General features: G+C 39.5%; 2 protein-coding genes and 1 pseudogene across 3 annotated transcripts in view; 1 reads left to right on the forward strand and 2 right to left on the reverse strand.

Annotated features, from left to right (window-relative positions):
• The window catches only part of LOC138049280 (neurabin-1-like), a 22234-nt gene extending 21803 nt beyond the window's left edge, over positions 1-431 (forward strand). For both annotated transcript variants that reach the window (XM_068895485.1, XM_068895486.1), the window contains exon 14: positions 1-431. This exon is cut by the window's left edge and continues 1434 nt beyond it. The gene's annotated coding sequence lies outside the window, so the exon portion shown is untranslated.
• Positions 432-1752: 1321 nt separating this feature from the next.
• On the reverse strand, positions 1753-9870 carry LOC138050079 (transmembrane protein 163a-like; annotated as a pseudogene).
• A 6465-nt stretch (positions 9871-16335) lies between these two features.
• On the reverse strand, positions 16336-22999 carry LOC138048791 (SOSS complex subunit B1-A-like). The gene is made up of 5 exons (XM_068894914.1): positions 22873-22999; positions 22651-22789; positions 20892-20963; positions 18765-18837; positions 16336-17770 (listed from the first exon to the last, which is right to left on the reverse strand). The coding sequence occupies exons 1-5, from the start codon at positions 22961-22963 to the stop codon at positions 17327-17329; spliced, it is 819 nt and encodes a 272-aa protein (XP_068751015.1). The 5' UTR covers positions 22964-22999; the 3' UTR covers positions 16336-17326.
• Positions 23000-23215: the final 216 nt, after the last annotated feature.

The following is a 23215-nucleotide window of genomic DNA, read 5'->3' on the forward strand; positions in this document are numbered from 1 at the left end:
TCTCACAATTTCATTGCGTGACGAGTTAAGGTTTATTGGCCAATGGTCCTACTTTCACGGTAATTTTTTTAATTCTAAGCCTTTTTGTATACAGCTACCTTTTGTCCATATATAAAAAAAATCCATTTTCTCCTCAGTTGCCTTTCGTGGATTATTTTCGAGGCATATGTGATTTTTTTTGGAATACAAACAGAGCTAGTATCAGCGAATGTAACGTTTTTGAAAACTAAAGAAATTCTTGTCTGGCCAGAAAAAATACCCAGGAGGGATTACGAATTTAAGATGAAATTTATTCCTTTGATTATGTGAATGGTGTTTATTAGAGAAATTGCATTCCTGTTTGAAAATTGTCGTATGTACAGGCTTCAATTGTTCAACACGGTATGGTTGTAAAATGAAATGTATTTGATAATAAAGAACCTTTGATCAGAGTCATTTGAATTGATTGAATTCGCGTATAGTTTCTTGAAGTAATTCCCAGTCTGGGGCCGGGTTAGCGCTAACCGTTGGTTAAGAGATATCAAAACCTATAGGTTTCCATGGTAGTTAGCGCTAACAATGCTTCGAGCAACCCAGGCCTGGTTGTTTGAAGTAATCGTGTAGCTATTCCGGACTGCTACTTCCATTGGTCCCTGTGACCATGGGCTTCTTTTGTTATCATGCATTGTTTTTGTTGTGTTGTTTCGTTCTCCAGTCACAGACCGCATCCGGTTAAGCCTGGTTTTTACTAGCGACGCAAGCATAAACCCAAGCACTAGAGTGCTTATTATTTATCTCTCTCTCTACGTAGCGCCATCGAAAAGAGATCCAAAGAAGCAGCAGCAGCCATCTTTAAATTCCAAACATCTTAATTTAACCCTTTCATACCAATTAGTCTCCTTTCTTAGGTGGTGGTGGTGGTGGCGGTGGTGGTGGTGGTAGTAGTAGTAGCAGTAGTAGTAGTAGCAGTAGTAGTAGTACGTGAGAATACTGAAATGAACCATTAAGTTTATATTTTTTAGTTTAAGACCGTTCGTGCTCATAGTTACCGGATAGTTCGCTTGTATGGAACAAGATGAACAGGATGGAATGATTGCGGAATACTGGCGATGGCCTCAAGTTATTTTTTGGAGTGACGTTTTCATTGACTTTGCCGTTTCACTTGCTTAAACTCCCGATTAACTGCATACAACTTGTCCTCTCTAAAAATCGTATCCATTGCAAAGTCCAAACGAATTTTCTAGAAGTTTAAGTAACTTTGAGAACAACACGAGTTTTTTTTTAACAAATATATTAAAAATCCCTTTTTTTACTCTACCTTTCTCGAAGTACAAGATGGAACAGCAGCAAAATAACTATTTACATGTTTTCAAATTCGAGTCATCGTCCTCCGTGTGCGTTAAGTGGCCTTCAAACGACAAACTAAATAGGGCACACTCGTGTTGGTTTAAGGTCAACAATTCACGTTTGCCAATCGTTCGCACGTCAAATAAGAGTTTACTAACACGAAAAAGTAGGTAAAAATTGGGGAGAATAGAGAGAAGTACTATTTGTCGCCAACAGTTTGCCAGCATGTTTGACAACTGTTGTTGTCTCTTTCACACTCGCCAACTTGAGTTTGCCAGTTAAATTAGTTTGTCGTGTGAAGGCCGCTTTGGATAAAGTTTCACGGGAAATAAGGCCAAATTATGGCATCTGGAAGGTTACTGTGTACCAGGAAATGTGTGGAAAACATTGCTCAATCAAGCGGTTGATTCTTATCCACTTTTGCCATCATGTCCAGTAATGTACTAAAATAAAAAAAGTAATTTTAATTAGTGCAGTTACTCTTTGAAGACTTGTGCATGGGAAGCACGAAAACGAAAATGCCTATCCAGCGGCCACGTCTGCTTTCTCTTGCGTTGGTGTCCGCTCGACGCCTAGGCTTAGCCAATCAGTTAGAGACCGGCCGGAAAGGTTTCGAAAAACAATTTGAGAACATCCCAAGATTGAAGAATCTGGTTGCTCCGGAGCCAGCGTTGCAAGCGAGCAGCAACATATTCTGAATTAAAGAAAAGCTTTAAGGAAAAGCATGTAAGCTACGACGAATTCTCGAATGCATTGCATTTAACGAGGATGCACTGCGCCACAACAGCCTAAACAAATAACCAAAGTAAATATATCGAGGCCTGCATTCGATGATGATGGTTACCCTGAAATAGGAGACTGGGCTACTCTCTTGGCCAACCTCCTTCCCAGGGTTCTCCCCTACTCGTCTCCAGTAGACGAGTCGGAGAGAACCCTGGGAACGAGGTTGCTCCCTTGGCTTATTTTTGGGGACTTGTCAGAAATTAGCAGGGGGGGAGGAGGGGTTGAAAATCGGGTAGGGTCACAGTTTTTTTTGCCCTTCAAAAGGGAGGGCCATGAAAAAATAGACAGCAAATTAATAGAGGGAGGGTCACAAGAAATCATGAAGGGATGCTGTAATGTTATGTTGTAACACGAATACAAACCAAGTACAGTATGAAAATCATGCCATACGAAATATTTCCTGCCATCTGAACAAGTCAAGCTATTGATAGTTTTGAACGTGGCGCGTGTATCTTGGTTTCCAGCGGTCCTGTTTCTCCAACAGATATATAACTTGCATGTTAGGTTTGCTTTATTGAAAGTACTGAACGTACCATTTATCCTCTGCAACTGTATAACAAATCTGAGGGGGGGGGGGGGGGGGGGAAGAGAAGGTGTCAGAGAATTTTAGGATGAGTTTCAGGGGAGGGTCATTTGATTTGCGGCGCTTTACCGAAAAGACAACTTACCAAGCCATAAGCCCGATAGGACATTGAACGCGGCCTTGCTTTGATAATTCGGGCGATTATTTGATGGGCTTCCCGATGTTACTTGCATCATTCCGTAACTCATCAGAGCAACCGCAATGAGAATAGCAGTAGCTGAATCGAGGAAGCAGATTTTACGGTTTTTTTCGCAGACGTCATCACTGGCAATCATTCCAAGCGTCATAACAGCTCCTGCCAGAGAGTTAATCGCTGAAGAAAGTGGAAAAAAACTAAATTATTGAACGTATATTTTTGCAGAAAGTGCTGCTAAACTATAAGTAGCAAAGCTTGTGGAAGTGATGTTTTTCTTACAAAACCTGGAGACTTCATTTGAGATCAATGACCATCGACGAAAGCGATTTCAACGTTAGCGTTCCCGTGGTTGCAAGAAGTTATTCAATTCCTACCAAATAGTCCAGTAAGCCTGTTTGGAGGTTCAGTGTAATACTTACACCGCGTTTTTTAACAATTATAAGTGTAAGTAGATAAGTTATTTCCTCCTTTTCTATTGCTCACCCGATAATCAATCAATCAATTAACTCTATTAATATTTAAAACACGGTAAATGCGGGCTCAGCAACTGGTTTTTGGACATGCCGTGTAAGAATTACAAGGTATAAATGTTAAAACGATTAATAAACTAGGTATAACTTAGCGCTAAAAATATTTAACAGTCGTATGTCAATTCCTATTCCTCTTATCACACGTGACTAATGAAAAGCGTTTGAAAAGCCTTTGTATACGGACTGCACAAATGAAAACGGCTTCGAACGCGGTTTTATAACTGCCCAGCTGGAACTTGTTTAAAAGTAATCGTCTCTTTAAATAGGATTTCATTGCAATTTCTCCGTCCTATCACCTGCCTCGCCTTAAAGGCGGCTCGAAAGGGTCTTCCACAGGTAACAGTGTGTTTCCAATGGAAAAGGATTAAAACACTGTCCATACTTTCAGTAGGGAAACGTGTTGATACTTGACTAATGCTATTGTCATGCATCATTTTTTAAGGGCGTCTGCTAGTCCCCTAATGTTACCATAGCAATGGAACAGCACTGCTAAATGACCCTCTAAAATTCAGTTTTTGGAAGCAATTAGATCCACTACAACAGTAGTGAAGTATAAAAGATATAACTTATTGTACCGTCGGTCTTCATAGCTCTGCTGCGTACTTTAGATGCAATCAAGAACTTAGAGCCAACAAGGAAACGAGGAACAAGAGGCTCGCAATTGAAAGCATTTTCATCAATTCCTCCTGAAAGAGACAAGAGTGTAAATGGCTTGGCAATAAAGGTGTTATAGACCAGCCGGTCGTATTGGTAATATTATACCCAAGAAAAGGAGGCCAGAACCATGAACGCAAATTTATCGTCTATTTGAGTCACAACGCTTTCAGAGAACAAGGTAATTTTTGGATTAATTGCAGTTTGTCATCTTAACTGATAAAACGTACCTCAAATGTTTACTTACCCGACCTGGAATATTGTCCTCTACCAACGCGTAAACAGCTCTACAAGCGATCGCAACTGCCGATAGGATAAAGCACGCCGCAATGGCAATACATGCTCTAATAACAAACAAAGAAGTCTGATTATCACCGTTGAACACCATTTAGCGGTGGCAAAGCGATGGCAAGAAATAAACGACAATTTTATAAGTTTTCCTGTAACCTACTAAACTTGTTTTCCTTTTTCAGTATCTGCAAATAAATGTATTTTCCAGCGCTTTTTAACGCACGATTTGCCAGTTCCTGGTTGTGTTTGGGCGGTTTTAATTTGAGTGTCGAAAGTAATTAGCGAATTGCTTTGGTTTTGCATTACTTCACTCAGTTATTGGTTCAAAAATCTCGCACCCTTTTTCCAATCAATCAGAAGTTGATTGGCCAAAGTAATTACTTTGGTTTTGGTTTTACGACACTCGATTGAAACTCGCTCTAATAGATGGTTTTCAATCACGTGATAAGTCGGCCATGTTGGTGCACAAAACAATAGCAAATTATGGCCTATGTTTTGCATTATAACAGAGTCAAATTACCAAAACACTTTTTCTCTTTTCTTCTGTGCACAACATGGCTGCTGTGACGTCAGATGAAAACCATCTATAGCATTGGCATTGGCATTGGCATTGGCACTGGCGTTGGCATTGGTATTTTCATTTCCATTTAGGAACTTTATACTGCATGGTTGTCCAAGGAAACAGGAACCGGAAAAGCTTGACCTTCGGTTCCATAAGTTATCCCGTGATGAGAAATGATTGGGCCACTCGTGGAGAGCGCGATTTTCTCGCGGAAGAGGCATAAATTCCTGCCCTAAACACCAGTCCTTCCATACAATTTATGGGTTACCTCATCGCTTGTTTGTGATTATACTTCTTAAAAAAATTCTCTTTAATTATGTTATGACTAGCCTTCTCTCCTTCGATGCAGCTGAATTTGATTCTTTGTCATCTGCTCCGCAAAATCGCCACAAAACTATGGCTGACGTTAACGAATCTAAGACAGCTGCAAACTGGACACAAAAACAACCAGTAACTAAGGTGAGTAACTGTTCCTGTGGGAGTGGAGAATATTAATCCCTAACCCTAACAAGTATCTCGTATACCACTAACGAATCCAAGATACTGTAACAGTGAGGAGAATAGAGCGGTTTTCAATTGAGTGTCGAAAGTAATTAGCGAATTGCTTTGGTTTTGCATTACTTTACTCAGTGATTGGTTTAAAGTTCTCGCGCCACTTTTTCAACCAATCAGAAGTAAAACCAAAACTAATCGTTCCTTGCGCGTGCACATGTTCCCGCGCTTTGTGTCGGCTACGTGTAATTACTTCGAGTTTTGATTGGTCTACTGGATTGTCTCCGTCCTTTTTGATTGGCCAAAGTAATTACTTTGGTTTTGGTTTTACGACACTCGATTGAAACTCGCTCTATTTACCCCGGTAATTATTGTGATAAGGTGTATTTGACGATGGCGACTCGGTGATACTCGGAAAAATCCAAGTGCTCCCGATTGCACGAGTCGAACCTTAACGACCTTCCGAATAGAAATAGGAAAAATTTAATAAGCAAAAGCGACCGTACTAAGAGAACATTATTCATCTAAAAATACTAATCACACTATTTTTAACTCTTCGCGATCTTTCTTTGGCATGGCAAGAGTGTATCACTGAACTTTCCAGGAATAAATTTGTATGAACTGTTTGAGAAAAGTTGAAAAGTTATAATCGCGGGCTCACTTACTCCACACAACCTCAAACTCGGCCATTTTACGTTGTTCTCAGGACGAGGTAATGGACCAACCTCGAACCCAGGCTCTCTCTCTTCTCCTTACTTGTCATCGACGACAAGGAAGGAGAAGAGAAAGAGCCTGAGTTCGAGGTTGGTAACGGACCTCCAGATTTCCGACAGTGACGTCATCCAAAAGCCACCGAAAATTTCTAAATTTTTAATAATTTCTCCAACGCATTCGAATGGACTTGAAACTATTCCTTCATGGATGAGAATTTCCATTTTAATAGACGAGGTCACGCACTTGAGTGCATCCTAGGTAATCAGGGAAAGATGGAGAGAAAATCAACGGTTTCTACGGACGTAAAGAACGATGAAAAGTATTCATGACATGCAATTTTGGGGTTTTTATTCTCAAAAACAGAAGATATGTGCTCAAAGGAGCGGCAGAATAAATATGGAGAGAATGGCAATTTTACAAATTATTTGATACAAAAGGGTTACTGCCATACATTTCCTGTAATGCCACAGGCAAAAAATTACAGATACTGTATGGAGACAAAATTCCAAAGAAAGGATACCAAGTCTAGTTCATCTCAGTTATGAACATGAACTTGTTTGCAATTGTATGGTTTATGAAGGCAAAAGTCAATAAAGTCGACTCATGTACAGTATATTTTACTTCAGAATTTCCATGCAAACCTTTGAAGTTCCCGCCATGTTGCCCTGATCACCCATGATGCAATCAAGAGCGTGAACTCGTCTATATGATGACCTAGCGGATTTGAATTATCGGTTTTCACATGACGTCACGACCGCCATGTTGGTGCCCCTAAACAAAGAAAAGGCGGCTATGTTGGTGCCCCGACTAAATCCTCCGGGAATTTAACTCTATTATTACGCAAACGCTTCCTTTTGTTTTCGTTGAAAGACATGGCTGTTGATCACGTGAGTGAAAACCAGCAATTCGAGACGGGCATAAAAAGACACGAATCGGGCAAAGGCTCAAACACTGGGACACAAGCCACCTCTGGCCGTTGGCAGCAGTAATTTGTTTTAATTGATTTAAGTCCTGTATGAAAATTCGCGAATCAGTTGGTGTGTAATCATTTAGAATATAGTCTTCAATGAGAAGCTAATACGTTTTGGCACATTATTTATCTTTGCGCACAGCTTTGTTTAGAGAGCGCCATCTTTGTTTGCATGTTGAAGACTGTTTAAATATTATGAATATTAGTCTTTGACCTCGATATCGATGGCAACTGAGAATAGCTGAGGCCAAGCATTTTTTTTTTTAGTTTTTTGATTGTAATAACGTGATTTCTACACATATGTCGTCATTACGGCTTTGAATTTGGTGCAATTTCAAGTGTATTCTGCGGGAAAGCTAAGGAGAAGACATGCCGCACGAGCTACGAGCTTCTGACCCTTCCATTAATTAAGCAAGGCCAGTGTTTCCGTAATTAAAGACGTTTAACCAGTTTATTCACAAAGCGAAAATTCCGGGGAGAAGTGTTTTACTCAGATTCTTTTATGTATATATATCGCAGCCAGTAGACAGACAAAGCTTTGTGTCTACGATTACTTATAATTTCTTTCCCGTTTATCGAGCAAGAAGTAAAAAGAGAGAAAGATTTTAGAATAAGTGAATTTTCACAGTTTAGAGACTAAAGCAACACGGTACCAATTGCCTTTGATGGTAAACACGTAGTTCAATCTCTTTACTGAAACGACGGCAGCCATTCGGTTCCCCTGCCCTATGCAACGGTGATTATATTGAACTAAATAATCCCTTTTTAATTAGGAAAGCACACTTTATTCCGACCATTATCAAGCGTTATGGCTCTAAAATTGGCCATGTAATTTAATTAATGCATTAAAATGGAAAAGCAACGTGTTCAATTATGAAAAGTTGCATAATTAACTTACAGCGAATCCAAAAGCGGAAGGACTTCCAGCAATTTGTGAAGTTACTGCAAAAGAACATGGAGCCAAAGAAGGAAATAACACTTTATTCGTAATACGAGATGTTACACCACCATAATTTTGAGCGTTTTAAAAATTAATTATATTTATAGCAATAAACAGTTCGTGGAAGACGATCTGTGATTCTGGAATAAGAGGAATTGCTGTGGGGCGGTAGGCTCTAAGCACAAGAAAGCTTCAGATGTGAGGTTTTGCGTGTTGCGCCTTCGAAGAAAGTTTGGAACATTCGACTGGTTAGTCCATTCGGTTAACAACATGAAATGTTGAATGACTTTGTAATGACATCTGCAAATAGTTAGATTTTCTTGCCTTCTCAGCTACACCTGTCAGAACACCTGTCATACACAATGCTTGTGAAAGCTGAATGCAGAAACCCTATGGCTCGTTAGAAAATCCAGAGCACTGTTACTTTGGTCAGCCTCGGTGTTGTAAATTATGGCTGAATTTAAAATCATGATTTGCTACTGAATCAATTGCTTTTTCACAGCTAAGAACGCAAGCACGTACTATCCCAGCTTTTGAACATCTCTCGGAGCAAAAGGCTTACATAATTTCTGCCTAAAAGAACAATTAAGGGAAATAAAATACAGCTAGCCACAACAAGAATCTATAATAGGGTCAACTTTATACAACAGCATTTCATAGAATCAAGGGTTCCTGTACGAGTTGTACGGCATAAACTCCACAAGACGTCTTATGCCTTAAGGGTATAGAAGCCAATTTTCCCACTAAATAGATATCAAACATAAAGATGTGTTGCAGGAAGAAAGAAAGAACCAGTTGAAAAAAGGATATTTAATTAACTCAAGACTTACCGAAAAATGTTACCCCAATTCCGGTCGTAAAAATTATACTGATAAAAGAAATGAAAATTGCCGCTTTTCTCCAAAGTGAGTAATTTTCCCCACCTGTAAAAATGAAATCACATGCACTGATTAGGTAACACAAATAAAACATTGAACAAGAATATTCAACGCGATAAGACCCCAGAAGCGACCCGATCGTTTATGGTTAGTTCTAATCAAACTTTTGTGATGTAACTCTCGCTTCGTGATCAAAAAACTCTTACCTCCATTTAAATTTTCACCTTTCTTCAGCGCGGAAGCATTTTCCTTGCTCTCCTCCTCATTCAATAAACTTTTGAGTTCAAGATTATCTTCTTTCTGCTCGACCATTGCCGCTGAGCTTCATTCGCTAAACCTTTTGTCGAAGCTCTCCCGAAGCCCCGCCGAAGCTTTGGCTCACCAATAGCGCAATTTTCTATCGTGTCGCGCAGATTAATCGTTAACCAAATTCTTCAGTCAGCGTAGCCCAGACGTTACTGTTTATCCAGAAGCCAAATGCGCAGCGCACCACCCACCGGAGATATCAATTTCATGAATTGTTGTAAAGTATAGTATGTGATGTGTTGCCTGAACAACCTGCTTTAAGTCACCAAGCAGAAGGAATTTAATCAACTTTGTGAAAAAACTCGGCAGTGCCGCATATAAAAGCGTTCGCGAAAATATACGCGAATTTCTGAAAAAAAAAAGTAATAAAAATAAGGACTGCTTAAGTGAAAAAATTCAGCTAAGAAATGGAAGAAGCACTTGCATCAGTGACGGAAACGAGAACGTCACTAATTTGCGTATTAAGTGGGTTAAAACAATAGCTTTGCATGCCCTGCACGGGCGTTTTTCACTTTTGTCCATTTCTTTGCCGTCGCCTGCAAAACAACAACTCGAAATAGGATAAATTTAATTTTCTCCCCTAAATTAAGCGCCGTTCCGACCATTGTCATTTTTGATTAATTACAATAACGCGAATTTATATTTTGAGATGACGCTCTCCTTACCGTCGTTGCTTAACTCCCTACTCTCAATTCAATCTCGACCCCAGAGCTCTTCTCTTCACTGAGAGAGAGAGAGAGAGAGAGAGAGAGAGAGAGAGAGAGAGAGAGAGAGAGAGAGAGAAGAGCTCTGGGGAACCCTGAAACAAAGTGTCTTCTCATTGGTTTTCGTGAAGAATAATCAAAAGCGTCTCTAATTGGTGCATTCATGTTAGCACGAGGAGTGAGCAGGCGCAGTAAAGTTCAAATTGCCAATTTTTGGCTACAAGAATCCTACGGCGCATGTGCTCCTAAACTTAGAGTTTCCCAGAGCCTTGGGCCTACCCTAGGCTCTGGTGACGAGAATGCTCTATAGGCAGGCATGCGCAGTATTTAACACACGCGGACATATTTTCCCAATGGAAGTGACGCTTGGTTTTCTGGAATTGCCAACGAGTAAGCCGAGCGAAGACGGTTGGCTGACGTGGCGGCAGCCTTAATTGAGCCGAAGCGCGAGAGTGTTGTGTATGCAGAAAAAAAAATTCGAGCGCTCCAGAGAAACTGTAATGCAAAAAGATTTGTCAAAAAGCCTTGGAAAGTATTGACCACTGCAGTTTTCTCTCCAAGCTACAGGCACTTGGGATTGGTCGCACAGCACTAGAATGGTTTAGAAGTTACCAAACCGGGCGCCTGCAGCACGTCAGGATTGGTTCTGAGACCTCAAGCCTCGGCCCGATCACTCATGGAGTTCCACAAGGCTCGATACTGGGGCCGGCCCTCTTTAACTGATACAAAAATGATTTACCAACCGTCCCGGAAAGTGGCTCATTGGAATCATTTGTTGACGACTCAAAACTGTATTCGTCGTCTCCTGTCAAAAATGCTACCGCAGTTGTGCAGCAGATTAATGAAGACCTGTTTAAGGTCGCTACGTGGTGTTCTCGGTTATAATGCTCTCCTTATCAACCCTGATAAGATCAAACTCTTGGTGGTGGGAAATCGCCAGATGCTGCAAAGACTCCCCGAAGATTTTCATGTCACTTTACTATAGGTAAAGAAGTTACTCCATCCAACTTAGCGAGGCATCTTGGAATACAAATGGATGCAACGCTAAGCTTTGATGAACATATTACGAACACTGTTTCATCTTGTTTCGCTAGTTCATGTCAGAATAACAGAATTAAATCTCTTTTTGACTCAAGGTCTTTAGAGAATCTTATCCACGCTTTGGTATTCAGTCGATTATTCTATTGTTCTCCTGTATGGTCTAGCACATCAAAGCAGAACGTCTACAAACGGCAAAGTGTCCAGAATTTTGCTGCAAGAGTTGTCACAGGCTCAGTCGAGAAAATTCGAACACATAACACCTGTCCTGAGGGGCTGAAATTGGCTTCCTGTTAGTAGTATGCTAACATATACTTTTGGCACTCTCACGTTTTAAATTTGTAAATGGACTAGCACCTAGATATCTCTGTTCCCACTTTGTCACTAGCCTAAGGGCTACTGTACACGATCGGAATACTAGAAATAAGAACAAATTAGATATTCCAGGGTACAAATCTGCTGCTGGACAGCGATCTTTTCTGTACCCATCAGTAACTACTATATGGAACTCATTACCGACTGCTATCACTGAAGTGGTAGGCATAATTCACCTCAGTAGCATTCAGTAGTATTTTGAAAACTATGAAAGACCTTTTAAACCCTGATAAGATCAAACTCTTGGTGGTGGGAAATCGCCAGATGCTGCAAAGACTCCCCGAAGATTTTCATGTCACTTTACTAGGTAAAGAAGTTACTCCATCCAACTTAGCGAGGCATCTTGGAATACAAATGGATGCAACGCTAAGCTTTGATGAACATATTACGAACACTGTTTCATCTTGTTTCGCTAGTTCATGTCAGAATAACACAATTAAATATCTTTTTGACTCAAGGGCTTTAGAGAATCTTATCCACGCTTTGGTATTCAGTCGATTATTCTATTGTTCTCCTGTATGGTCTAGCACATCAAAGCAGAACGTCTACAAACGGCAAAGTGTCCAGAATTTTGCTGCAAGAGTTGTCACAGGCTCAGTCGAGAAAATTCGAACACATAACACCTGTCCTGAGGGGCTGAAATTGGCTTCCTGTTAGTAGTATGCTAACATACACTTTTGGCACTCTCACGTTTTAAATTTGTAAATGGACTAGCACCTAGATATCTCTGTTCCCACTTTGTCACTAGCCTAAGGGCTACTGTACACGATCGGAATACTAGAAATAAGAACAAATTAGATATTCCAGGGTACAAATCTGCTGTTGGACAGCGATCTTTTCTGTACCGATCAGTAACTACTATGTGGAACTCATTACCGACTGCTATCACTGAAGTGGTAGGCATAATTAACCTCAGTAGCATTCAGTAGTATTTTGAAAACTATGAAAGACTTTACATGGAATTAAGACCTAACGCTATTGTTGAACCTTCAGTTGTATAAAATCCAATCCGATCTACGGCATCATCAGCGATAACGAAAAAGGAACTGAACATTCCGCGTTTCAAAATGTGATATTTAACAATTATTTCATGAGCGGGCGTTGGATATGAGATGGTCTCGTTTTACAGTTGTAGCTAAGTTACTTGGCCTACAAATGAAAGCGAGGCTGCAAGTGACCCTGTTTGGATACAAACCTTTGTGCTACTATGATGAGAAATCACTTCCTTTTTTTTCAAATTTTGAAAGTGTGATTGCTTAACACCGACTGGCAAAAGTTCGAGCTTTGATTTTTGTCCAAAGGCTGTTTACTTTGAGTGCAAGTTTTGGATTTTACGGTCCGCCATTACTCACGTTTAAAACTGACCGATGGGACTTCAGAGGGTTGGATCTAGGAGAAAGTGACGTCATTGACTCACTAGCTTAACATTTCAGCATGTAAACGCAGCTTATTGTCGGGAGTAATGATACACTTCCAACGAGATACGGGAATATTAATAAAACGTTGTAGATTTGTGACTAAAATAAAGAAAAAAAACACGAAGAAAAATACAAATAAAACCACCCGGATTTCTACCATGCTGCCTATGGTATCCCACGGAATTAAGAGAGACATTCAAATTTTTCCACTTCACTCTATAGGACATTCAGATCAAACCACCCACTCCCAATCTTCACTTCTCCACTTCAATCTTGGACACTTCAGCATGGAATAAATTACTTGTATACAAATTTATTATTACTTTAATTTACTACAAATCAATGTACAGCCAAGTACAAAGTGGTCATTTTACCTTATTGGTGCTTAATTTCGCGAATTTGTCGAGACAGTATTTCGTGGGGTTTTATTTTCGTAGTTTCAATAGACAAATATGAAAAAAGGGCATTAAATTTCGCGATTCAAGCGTTCTCAACTTCATTTTAATTTGCAAGTCTGAACTTTTGTAAAATTTCTAGATAAACTGGAAGAAGCAAAAGGCATAACTTTATTTCACAACAGATCATAAAAAATGGAACTTACCAGGAAAACCAGTTCATAGTTTGTGTATTTGTCGACACATATCCTGTATATGCTGTGCAATAATTATCAGGAGCGGGGGGCCCTAAAACCAGCGGGGGGGGGGCCTTAAGTTAAAATAATGGAAAGGAGGGGGGGGACTCTAGATTAGATTTCTCAAGTAAGTTGAGGGGGGTCTTAATTAAATTTCACAAATTCAATAATGAATAAATAAACATTTTCCAAATAGACAGATGCCACGCCTTTGACTATCCATAATGTCTAAATATTGCATCAACATAAACACATGCTTTAACTTATTTAGAATGTCAACATATGATAGATTGAAATAATCGCTCAAGCACAGAAGTCACAAACCACGTTGTGAGCTTTGCCAATAAAACATTTGGCATTTAAGAGGTCCCGCAGACATGCCAGGTCTGTTCTTGATTTAAACAGCGAGAGGGTTTCTAGGTCTACAGTTTCTAGCTGAGGAATTCCACATACTTCTGTTTCATAGTTGTCATCAATGGGTTCACCTCCCAAAGACCGAAAAATTATACAGGTTCGGATCCTACGGCTTTCTGAGGCAGCAATCCTCTTCTTCTCCCTTTTTTTCTTCTGTTCCTTCTTTTTTCTTGATTTGGATAATTTGGATTTGGCACCAATAGGAAATGTCGCTTTATATTTAGCCATCACCCTATCCAGGTCTTCTACAAGATGCAGAACGTTTAAACCGACTTGAGACTTTATTGAATGACGTTGTTCAGCATTAAAATTGTGTAAACAGCTGAGGCCAGTCTTCAGTGTTTTTCTAACTTGGTTACGACAGCATTAAGCTTGTCCTGGATATCATTTGCCTCTTGTTTGCAACGTCTGATGTTGCTGTCATCATGGGGAGCTGGCTTGTAATCCTCTCGGAGAAACCTTCCTGCACAAGCAGGGTCAGTGTCGGATAAAAGATATTGGTATCTGTTCTCAAGTTTTTCAATATCTAAAGGTACGGGTTAGAGGGGGGGCACATCATAATTTTGAGAGAACGTGAGTGGGGAGGGGGGGGGGGGTCACAGCTAATCTTGACGCTGCTGGAGGGGGGGACCTATCTAATTTTTCCTTTGGTGAAGCTCATTTTAGGACCCCCCCTTCCTGATAATTATTGCACAGTCCCTAATTACATGTTAATCATTTCTCTCTGTGATTTGAATTTTCTATATGGGTGTTAAATTTCGCGAGGATTTTTAATCGCGGTTCTTTCGTTTTGCATTTTATTTACAATCGCGAAATTAAGTACCAATAAGGTGTCCCTTTTGTTCCGAAAACTTTAACATTTAAGGATATTTTTGGTTGGTAGCGCAATCTCCACCCCAACCCACCCTCCCACAACGAAATCATTCCTACGGGGAATCAGGTATCAGGCCGAAAGAACGCTAGCATAGGAAAGCGAACGAAAATCTGAACAATCTAAGTCCGATATACCTCGTTAACAATGAGAAATTTTACAAATAATGGATGGGCACACTAGCGCTTTAGCGACAACAATTTGTCAATTTTTAATGAGTGATTACCAACAAGGCTTAAGAACTGGGGAAAAAACTAGGATCATGAGCTTCAACGTTTAAAGACGCCATGCCCAAAAAAAATTCGTTCACCATTGGAACAAAGAAGGTCCGCAAAGATTTCCCTAAAGTACACTGTTACCGCAAGCATGGAAAAGAAGTCAATTCTTTTTCTCTTCAGATTTCAAAACTATGGTTTTTTTCAAACTCTCATTGGCCAAAACGTTCAGCCTTAATTTGCAGCGGGCAGCTCTATATTTTAGTGGAGGCTGTAAACTGCAGGTTGTAACTTAGGATCACAGGTCATTGTGTCACCATAGCTGGAACGACCCAAACCTTTACCAATGATAACATTGGGCGTAAACACTATGCTTTAGATAATGTTTAGGCCTAAGGTTAGCATTTTTGTAAAAGTTGTTTCAGTTATGGTAAAGCAATGACCTGAAACCCTTACCTGCACTTTACATCCTCCCATATTTTAGCTGGAATTTTACAATTATAAGGCCCACTACTACCAACATCCAACATTACGTGTTGAGAGAGCTGGATTATGGAGAGAAAAACACCAAGGGCTTTTGTACTACTTAACAATTAGACCCGTAGCCCGCAAGGGCTACGGGTCAATAGCCCATGAGGCGAACATGGGCTATTGACCCGTGGCCCTTGAGGGCGAAGGGTCTAATTGTTTTAGTATCACCCAACTAGTAGGGAAAGAAAAGGCAATGATAAATTTAGCAAATGCAAGTTCAAGAAATATTTAATTGGGAATAAAACGAAAGAAAGCGTCACGCTTTTCGCTACTCGAGGACTCTTACCAAAAGTCCTCTAGTAGCGTAGCCAATCAAAACGCAGGATTTGCATTAGTCACTAGTTGGGTGATACTAATTGATATTCTACAGTCAAATTCTGAAGTATAAGTAGAGGGAAAGAACGTGCTTGTACATTTCGTAATTTACATGGGCAGGAGTGATGTTTTGAAAGTTCTCCAAAATTGCAGCAACGAATTTGAATGAGTTAAAATTGAACTGAACGAAAAAAACGGACACCAGAAATAAAAAGAGCACCTTTACTGTAGTAACCCTGCAAAGTTTCAGCGTATTAGGTGTTATATCAGCTGAAAAAACGTAAGTTGAAATTTGACAAATTTACAGACGATTGTATGACTGGAGGTATACGTCATACCCCCGATCATACCAACGTCTGTAAATTTTTCATTTTTCAACTTACATTTTCTCAGCTGATATTACACCTGATATGCCGAAACTTACCAAAGTAAAGGTGCTCTTTTTATTTCTGGTATACGTTTTTAATTTTAACTTGAATTTTCGGCCGCCATTTTAGAGAAGGGTCTATTGTGCCGAGTGCAATTTGACAACTTTGAAAACATCACGAGAGACCAAAAAACACGAAACGCACGAGAAAGCTCCTACGATTTTTTATTTATTATATGCTCAACAACATTACTCCATCGCTGTGAATCTATGGCAAGTACCGTTTGCACTCTTTAACCTCTATTGCAATCTGTAACGCATTTATGACTTTGCCATTGACCAATCAGAAACGCAGCATTCTGTTGAGTATATAATAAGAGCAAATGGCATTACTCTCTCCACAAACTAAATCCCTGGAAACAATTCATGCTCCATACAGAAAACATCAACCATTTGTTGGGCTAAGTTGGTGTTACAGTATTAAAGTGCTTTCTCCTCCACTGCGTTCAAAATTCAAGGACTCTTCCAGGATGAAGGATATTTACTATTTGGTTCAAATGTAGGTGATAGTGGACCATATCATTGACAACTGTTAAACTACTTTATGTGCAACTCTTGGTGGTTTTCATGTGATGTCATCTCCACAATGTTTGTGGACAAAAACAATAGATTTCTCATTACCTTCTTTTGTTCGTTTATCAGCAATACTGTACATTACACAATAGACCAAATCGGCTAACTCAACGTTGTACCCAATTCACCTTTATCACTCGTCGGCCATTTTGGAGTCCGTGGGGAATAAAGGCTTTGTCTTTGCATTGTCTTTGCCCGTCCAGCCTCACATTGAATGAGAGGTTCGACGGGCAAAATCTTTAGTTTGGACATTGAGTGATATGGGCCAATTCAAACCCTTCGGGAATACAACAATTTTGTTCCAGGTATTTCCATATTATTTCATGAGAATGCTACATAATTTGTAATGCAAATATCTCAGGAATACCACAATGAGTTAGCCGAACCTTGGTCTCAAGAATTTTTTTGAAAACTATCTACTGCTTAATAAGTGGTCAGTTTTGCCAAACCAGTTGTTAAACAATTCTGGAGAAAAAACAATTGATTTCCTTGATAGAAATACACTTAATTGGCATAAGTTGATCACATGATCCGACAGGGAAAGGGATTGGAGTAAGATATTACAAAGCCCACACAACATGCATAGTGTTTATATTCTACAGCTTTCTACAATAGAAAAACCTATTTTACTGCTTTTAATTAATCTTTATCATCTGCGTGTCCTTGGATCACGACTTGTATTGATTACGTTACGCACACTGACGTCAGAGCTAGAATTATGAGTTCCATTTGCACCATGTGATCCAGCCGCAGGAAATCCTCCACTATTTCCATTACTACTACTAAGACCATTGTTGCCACGTAATTTTAACCTTGGGTCACGAGATGCATCTACCTTGGGAGGGACGTTTGCTTGAAGGGCTGGCACATCCGGTTTGACATAAGGGTGGAATCTATGTTGTGCCACAGTGGTTCCGTGGTGATTGTTTGGAGTAGTAGTAGAAGCCGAATGTTCTGAATTGTGGTTTTGATTCCGTGATGAGACTGAGGAAGATGATGTTGATGATGATGATGATGGTGTTGTTGATGATGATGTCCCTGACAGGTTGAAAGCATTGGGTGAGTTTCTCCCTTGTTCACCTTGTTGGAGACTCTGAAAAAGTTAACATATGTTGTGCAGTGTTTTCCTTTTTGCAGAGGAAAGGCTTTATTGAGTAACAACAGAAGCAGGAGACTTTTGAAGAGTGTAACTCGACACTCTTTTCCTTGGAACAAAGCTGGGGATTTTAGAGACACCAATTTTATGCCCAAATATGGACAAAAATAAGATCGAAGCTGCATGCGCGGGAAAATAGGCGAGCTAAGTTACATCCAAATAAGGAAATTCAGTTGTGAAGAATATTACTTAACACTACAGACGACATACTTAGGGTGCATTGAAGAGCCACGACAACTGAACCAAACAGACCCTTCTCCAAAATGGCAGCTGAAGATTCAAATAAGTTAAAATTAAAAATGCTTACCAGTATGGAATAAATTAGCCCCCAGTCACACACATGTATTTAAAAACGTCTGTGAATTTTTCAAATTTCAACTTACATTTTCTCAGCTGATATAACACCTAATACGCAGAAAATTTGAAGGGTTACCATTAAAAGTAAAGGTGCTCTTTTTATTTCTGGTATCAGTTTTTGATTTAGTTCACTTTCAACTCATTCAAATCTGTTTGTGCCATTTTGGAGAAAGGTCTATTAATTGCAAGTCAATCTTTGCCGGTTATCTCTATTCTGACCCAAACAAGAGTTCAACAGTAAATAAGGAAAAGTGGCAATACATATGCATAATGCATCAAACTCGACTCTTAGCCAATTACATCCGCTGCGGGCGCATACCTTTGATTGGGATAACCTCTGGTATCCTTTCCTTTCATTGAATTAAATGAATGAAGTTGGTATTATTATTAGTAGTAGTATTAATATTAATATTAATATTAATATTAATATTATTATTATTATTATTATTATATCAAGAAAAACAATACAAAGAAAGCAAATTGCCATGTGTCTAAGCACTCAGGCAGCGGGAAGGCAGTAATTAGACTGTCAACACCAAAATTGATTTATTTTCAACGAATAAGAAATAAATACCTGCTTATATTGCTGAATAAATTCTGCGTTAGGATCACTCATGTTTGGTACCTCACAAAACACCATGCAAAAACTATGGAAAAATAACACTTTTTTAAAGAAAACATACTGAAAGCAATCAGTAAAGTCATATCATTTACTTATTAAAGGACAAATCACTGTATAGACCATATCCATAAATGGTGGCCAATGACTTATCCCTTTGTCCTTGTGCTAATACGACCAACTAGCCTTGTTGGCAAGGACAAAATACAAAATAACTTGCTTTTAGAGCGAAGCTACTTGGTCTCATTAGCTGCCATTTATAAATACAAATTATCTATGTGTATGTGTAGGGAAAGAGGATGCTGGGCTGATTAATAATTATAGCAAATGGTTTGTATCCCAGAGCCAGTTTGTCTAAAAATTTTCAGGTGCCACAATTTCCCTGAATCTTGAGAACAGAGAGATATACATGTATTACTTCATCAAACTTCACAATCAGTTTGCTTTTTGTTATCTTGAAGACATATTTTGAGACCAGCTTATCAACACAAGCAGACGGCAGTTTGGTAAAATTAATATCTTGCTGGGTTTCAAAAGTTTTTGGGACTTTTCAAAAACAGGACCAAAACTTGATTAAGTAGGATCGTCAAGTTGAGAGTAAGTTCTGAGAAGAACTGTTCTTGGTGACATTGACTGACATTTCGGCAACCTGAGCAGAAGTCATGATCCAAGTCAAGTGAAGATGACTTCTAACTCAGGTTGACTCTGAGGATGACTTCTGCTCAGGTTGTCGAAATGTCATTCAATGTCACCAACAACAGTTCTTCTCAGGACTCACTCTCAACTCGACGATCCTACTTCATCACATTTTGGGCCTGTTTTTAAAAAGTCCCAAAACTTTTGAGGCCCAGAGAGATATTTACCAAACTGCTTGTGTTGATAAGCTGGTCTCAACATTGAAGCTGTCAGTTTAAGATTGTCTTTTTTGTCCCTCTTAATAAGTCCAAAAAGTGAAAGAATATTTTGCCTTGAAGAAGGTTACCGGTAGTTACATTTATTTAATGGGGATAGTCTCAACACTGAAGCTGTCAGTTTAAGATTGTCTTTTTTGTCCCTCTTAAGTCCAAAAAGTGAAAGAACATTTTGCCTTGAAGAAGGTTAGTTACATGTACATTGATGGGGACAGTCTTTTTTGACTGAGTTTATCCTATTCAAACCTTAACCCTTTCAGCCCCCTGGGGTTCCCCATTGACGAGTAAAATCGTCTGGCGTTGGACAGAGTAAAATCTATAAGTGGCACTATTGGGAGTTAAAGGGTTAAACGCCCTAGGATGCCCCCACCCTCAGGGGGTGATGTAGCAGCTTTTGTAACGCATAATGTGATTGGCTCGCTACATAGCCAAAAACAAAAGACTAAACAATTGAAACAATGACTTAAACTTAAAAACAATAGAATTAAGCTGCTTACAATACCAAACAATAGCAGGTTACGAGAGCTGCTACACTGCTGCTCTCAGGGGTCAATGGCTTAAGGGTTGACTAAGTTCAATGCACAATCAAGAAAATTGAAATGGTGCCCATTTTAAAGTTCCCTACCACCTCTCCAGTCAACAAACTTCTCCACTTTATTTATTCTCTGAAGTCATTCAAATAATATATTGTGTTGTATTTTACAACTTTAACCCTTTGACACCCAAACCAGCCTAAACCGCCCAGACTCGTCAATGGGGAAACCTGGGAGTCAATGCGTTAAATTGAAAACTCACTTTTTTATTTGCTTTGAAAGACGAGAAAAAAGTGGTCATACATGCAGTTTGACCATGACCGAGCAATGATTAGGGGAATGGGTTCCATACCGGATTGACAGGTTTGCATTGCTGTTTTCAAAGAACTTTCACAATGCAGAGCATTCTGTGACATCAACCCGGTTTTAAATCCATTCCTCTTCCTTGCACAGTCATAGATCAAATTACAACTAGTTTTACTAATTTTTAGGAGCCTCTAAAACAGCGACTTTGAAGGAGAGAGCTTTTAGCAAACCAAAGAATTAGTGTCAGACAAGTGTAGAGAATTGTTGAGGGGATAGGTTTTTTTTCGGTGAATTAGACACTTCAATAAAATGAGAACATTCTTGCTACATACTCGCCAATTTTCTCCATGTGCCCTGCTCTTCCTGTGTAAAGAGTTAAACTTCCTTTCCATAATGAGGAATACCTGGCAACATTAAAAATACCAAATGCAGCTGAATGGTAATCGTTTTTGTCTCTTGCCATTTTGTCATTTGCTATTTCTTGACTTTCAAATGCGCATAAGCTGACAGAGCAAGCTCTTGTCAAGGTTACAGACAATTTGCAACCCACAATCAGCCATTGGCATCTCACACATTAATTCAGTTTTAACTTAGACAACTAAGTCTGTCAATTAACTCTAAATTAACCCATTCTCTCTTGGACGTGAGAATTACAGATTTTACTGTTTTGCTAACCTCAGACCATTTTACTCTAAGTCAATGGCGGTAGCTTTAGGGGTGATTGGGTTAAGCCTTAACATAAAAGGTTCAGATTCATGCTAGGGTTTGTTTTGGCCATTATTTAAAGCTACTGGTTACACCTCATTAGTCTATCTGCGAGCCTGTGAGCAGCTCAAGGAAGGGAATATGATGCAAGCATGATCACCAATAGATTTAGAAAATTAATCTTAAAATTAAGGTTAAAGAACAATAATTATTACAGTGTTACATAAAGTGTTACTTTCAATTTATTACTCTCATGCCACACTGGCTTGCAATTTGTTTATACTCGGGACAACAAGACCTTCTTACTTCAAAGCAAATCTAGTCACAGAGTGTTGCTAGGGTGCCATGTAATTTCTGATCAGACAAATTACCTCGAGGAAAGTCCTATATTGATGAAACAACCCAAAAAAAATCCATCTTAATAATTTATCCCTTTAAGCCCCGAGGGGGCCCCATTGATGGGTAAAATTGTCTGGCTTTAGACAGAGTAAAATCAGAAAGTGGCCATTGGGAGTTAGAGTGCAAATTTGACTCTACTCGAGGGGGCTGGACAACAGTCATGTGAGTCTCGCATTTAAATCTAAGCACCCATTTCAAATAGCACTGTTAAACAGTATTATTTTAAGTCTAAGCACCCATTTTGAAACGGTTAGCTTTCAATAACTGTGTGACTTGCAAGTTGGCTCACATGACTCTCGGCCATGGCTTGCATGACTGGCAGCCATGGCTCGCACATTGTGTTCACTCCTACTCAAACCACTTTCAACCACTTAAATCTTTCACCAAAAATGAAAGAGCAGAAATTCACGACGACATCTTGGTCCATGCCAAGTGCCATCAATGGATCCTATTTTTTTCCACCAATGTGCTTGCCTTGCCCACATCATTATTTTGGCCACTAGTTGTCTCTACGGGTTAAAAAGCCATACTAAGATGGAACATAATTTTCCCAACAAACCTTTGCTAAAATGTGAAAAAAATTAATAGCCAATATTTGAGATTTGTTCATTTTCAGTATCCATATCTGAAGTTACGAAAAAGTCATAAAATTTAAGTACAGAGTGGTAAACAATGTCTCTTTGGTTTTTCAACTACCCTCCCCTCCCCTACGACATAAACCTCTATCGGACAAGCTTGCAGCGGTGATATTAAATAATCCCGTTCTTTTGGAACCAAAATCCATTTTCAAAATATTTGAAGGAGGTCGCGACAGAGAAGCCTAAATTCCGACCGCCGAATATACGCAATTTGCCTCTTTCTGTCGGACAATGGCAGACCCCCCTCCCCCCTGGGAACTTCCTCGGTGACGAGGAACACCGAAGAGAATTGATCGTTCGCATTCGGCAGTTGAAGGCATCAACACACCACCAAGAAAGCTGTTCTTACCCTCGAACAAACTTAATGATATCTCCTGGTTGTAGAATTTCTCCGACTTCGTCCCAAACGGACACCATAATAGAGCCCGTTTTATCCGCAACCCGACATGTACGAACAACATGAGAATCTTTAGTTTTGGTCGCTTTCCCTATAAGAAAGATTCGCGAAATTTTAGCGTGGATTCTGTGTCAGACCAAGCAGGGAACGAGTAAAAGGCTAGGGGAAGCTTACCGACTTCCAAAACTATGAATAAACAGTTTAAGTTTTTTATGCCGGGCCGAATATCTTTGATGTCTGTAAAATGCCTCAGATCTTCCGCCATTACATTCTCGTGGTCCTAGAATATTCCTTCCGGTCGAATGATCGCGCAGTTTATAAAGAGCTGATCTCTGACGTCATCTGCACGTGTTTGGTAATATTGGCTTGGACTCGGAAATGCTGTGTTGGATTAACAGCGACTGGAACTCTTTTACTGATAAACTCTTGTTCTTAGGCGGCTGTTTCTGTTATTTTCTTTAACTTTTCTTTTCTATCTTCCTCTTTGTTCTGTTTTCGTTTAAATTATACTCAATAT

Source organism: Montipora capricornis, chromosome 5, assembly GCF_036669925.1.
Source record: "Montipora capricornis isolate CH-2021 chromosome 5, ASM3666992v2, whole genome shotgun sequence".
NCBI lineage: Eukaryota > Metazoa > Cnidaria > Anthozoa > Scleractinia > Acroporidae > Montipora > Montipora capricornis.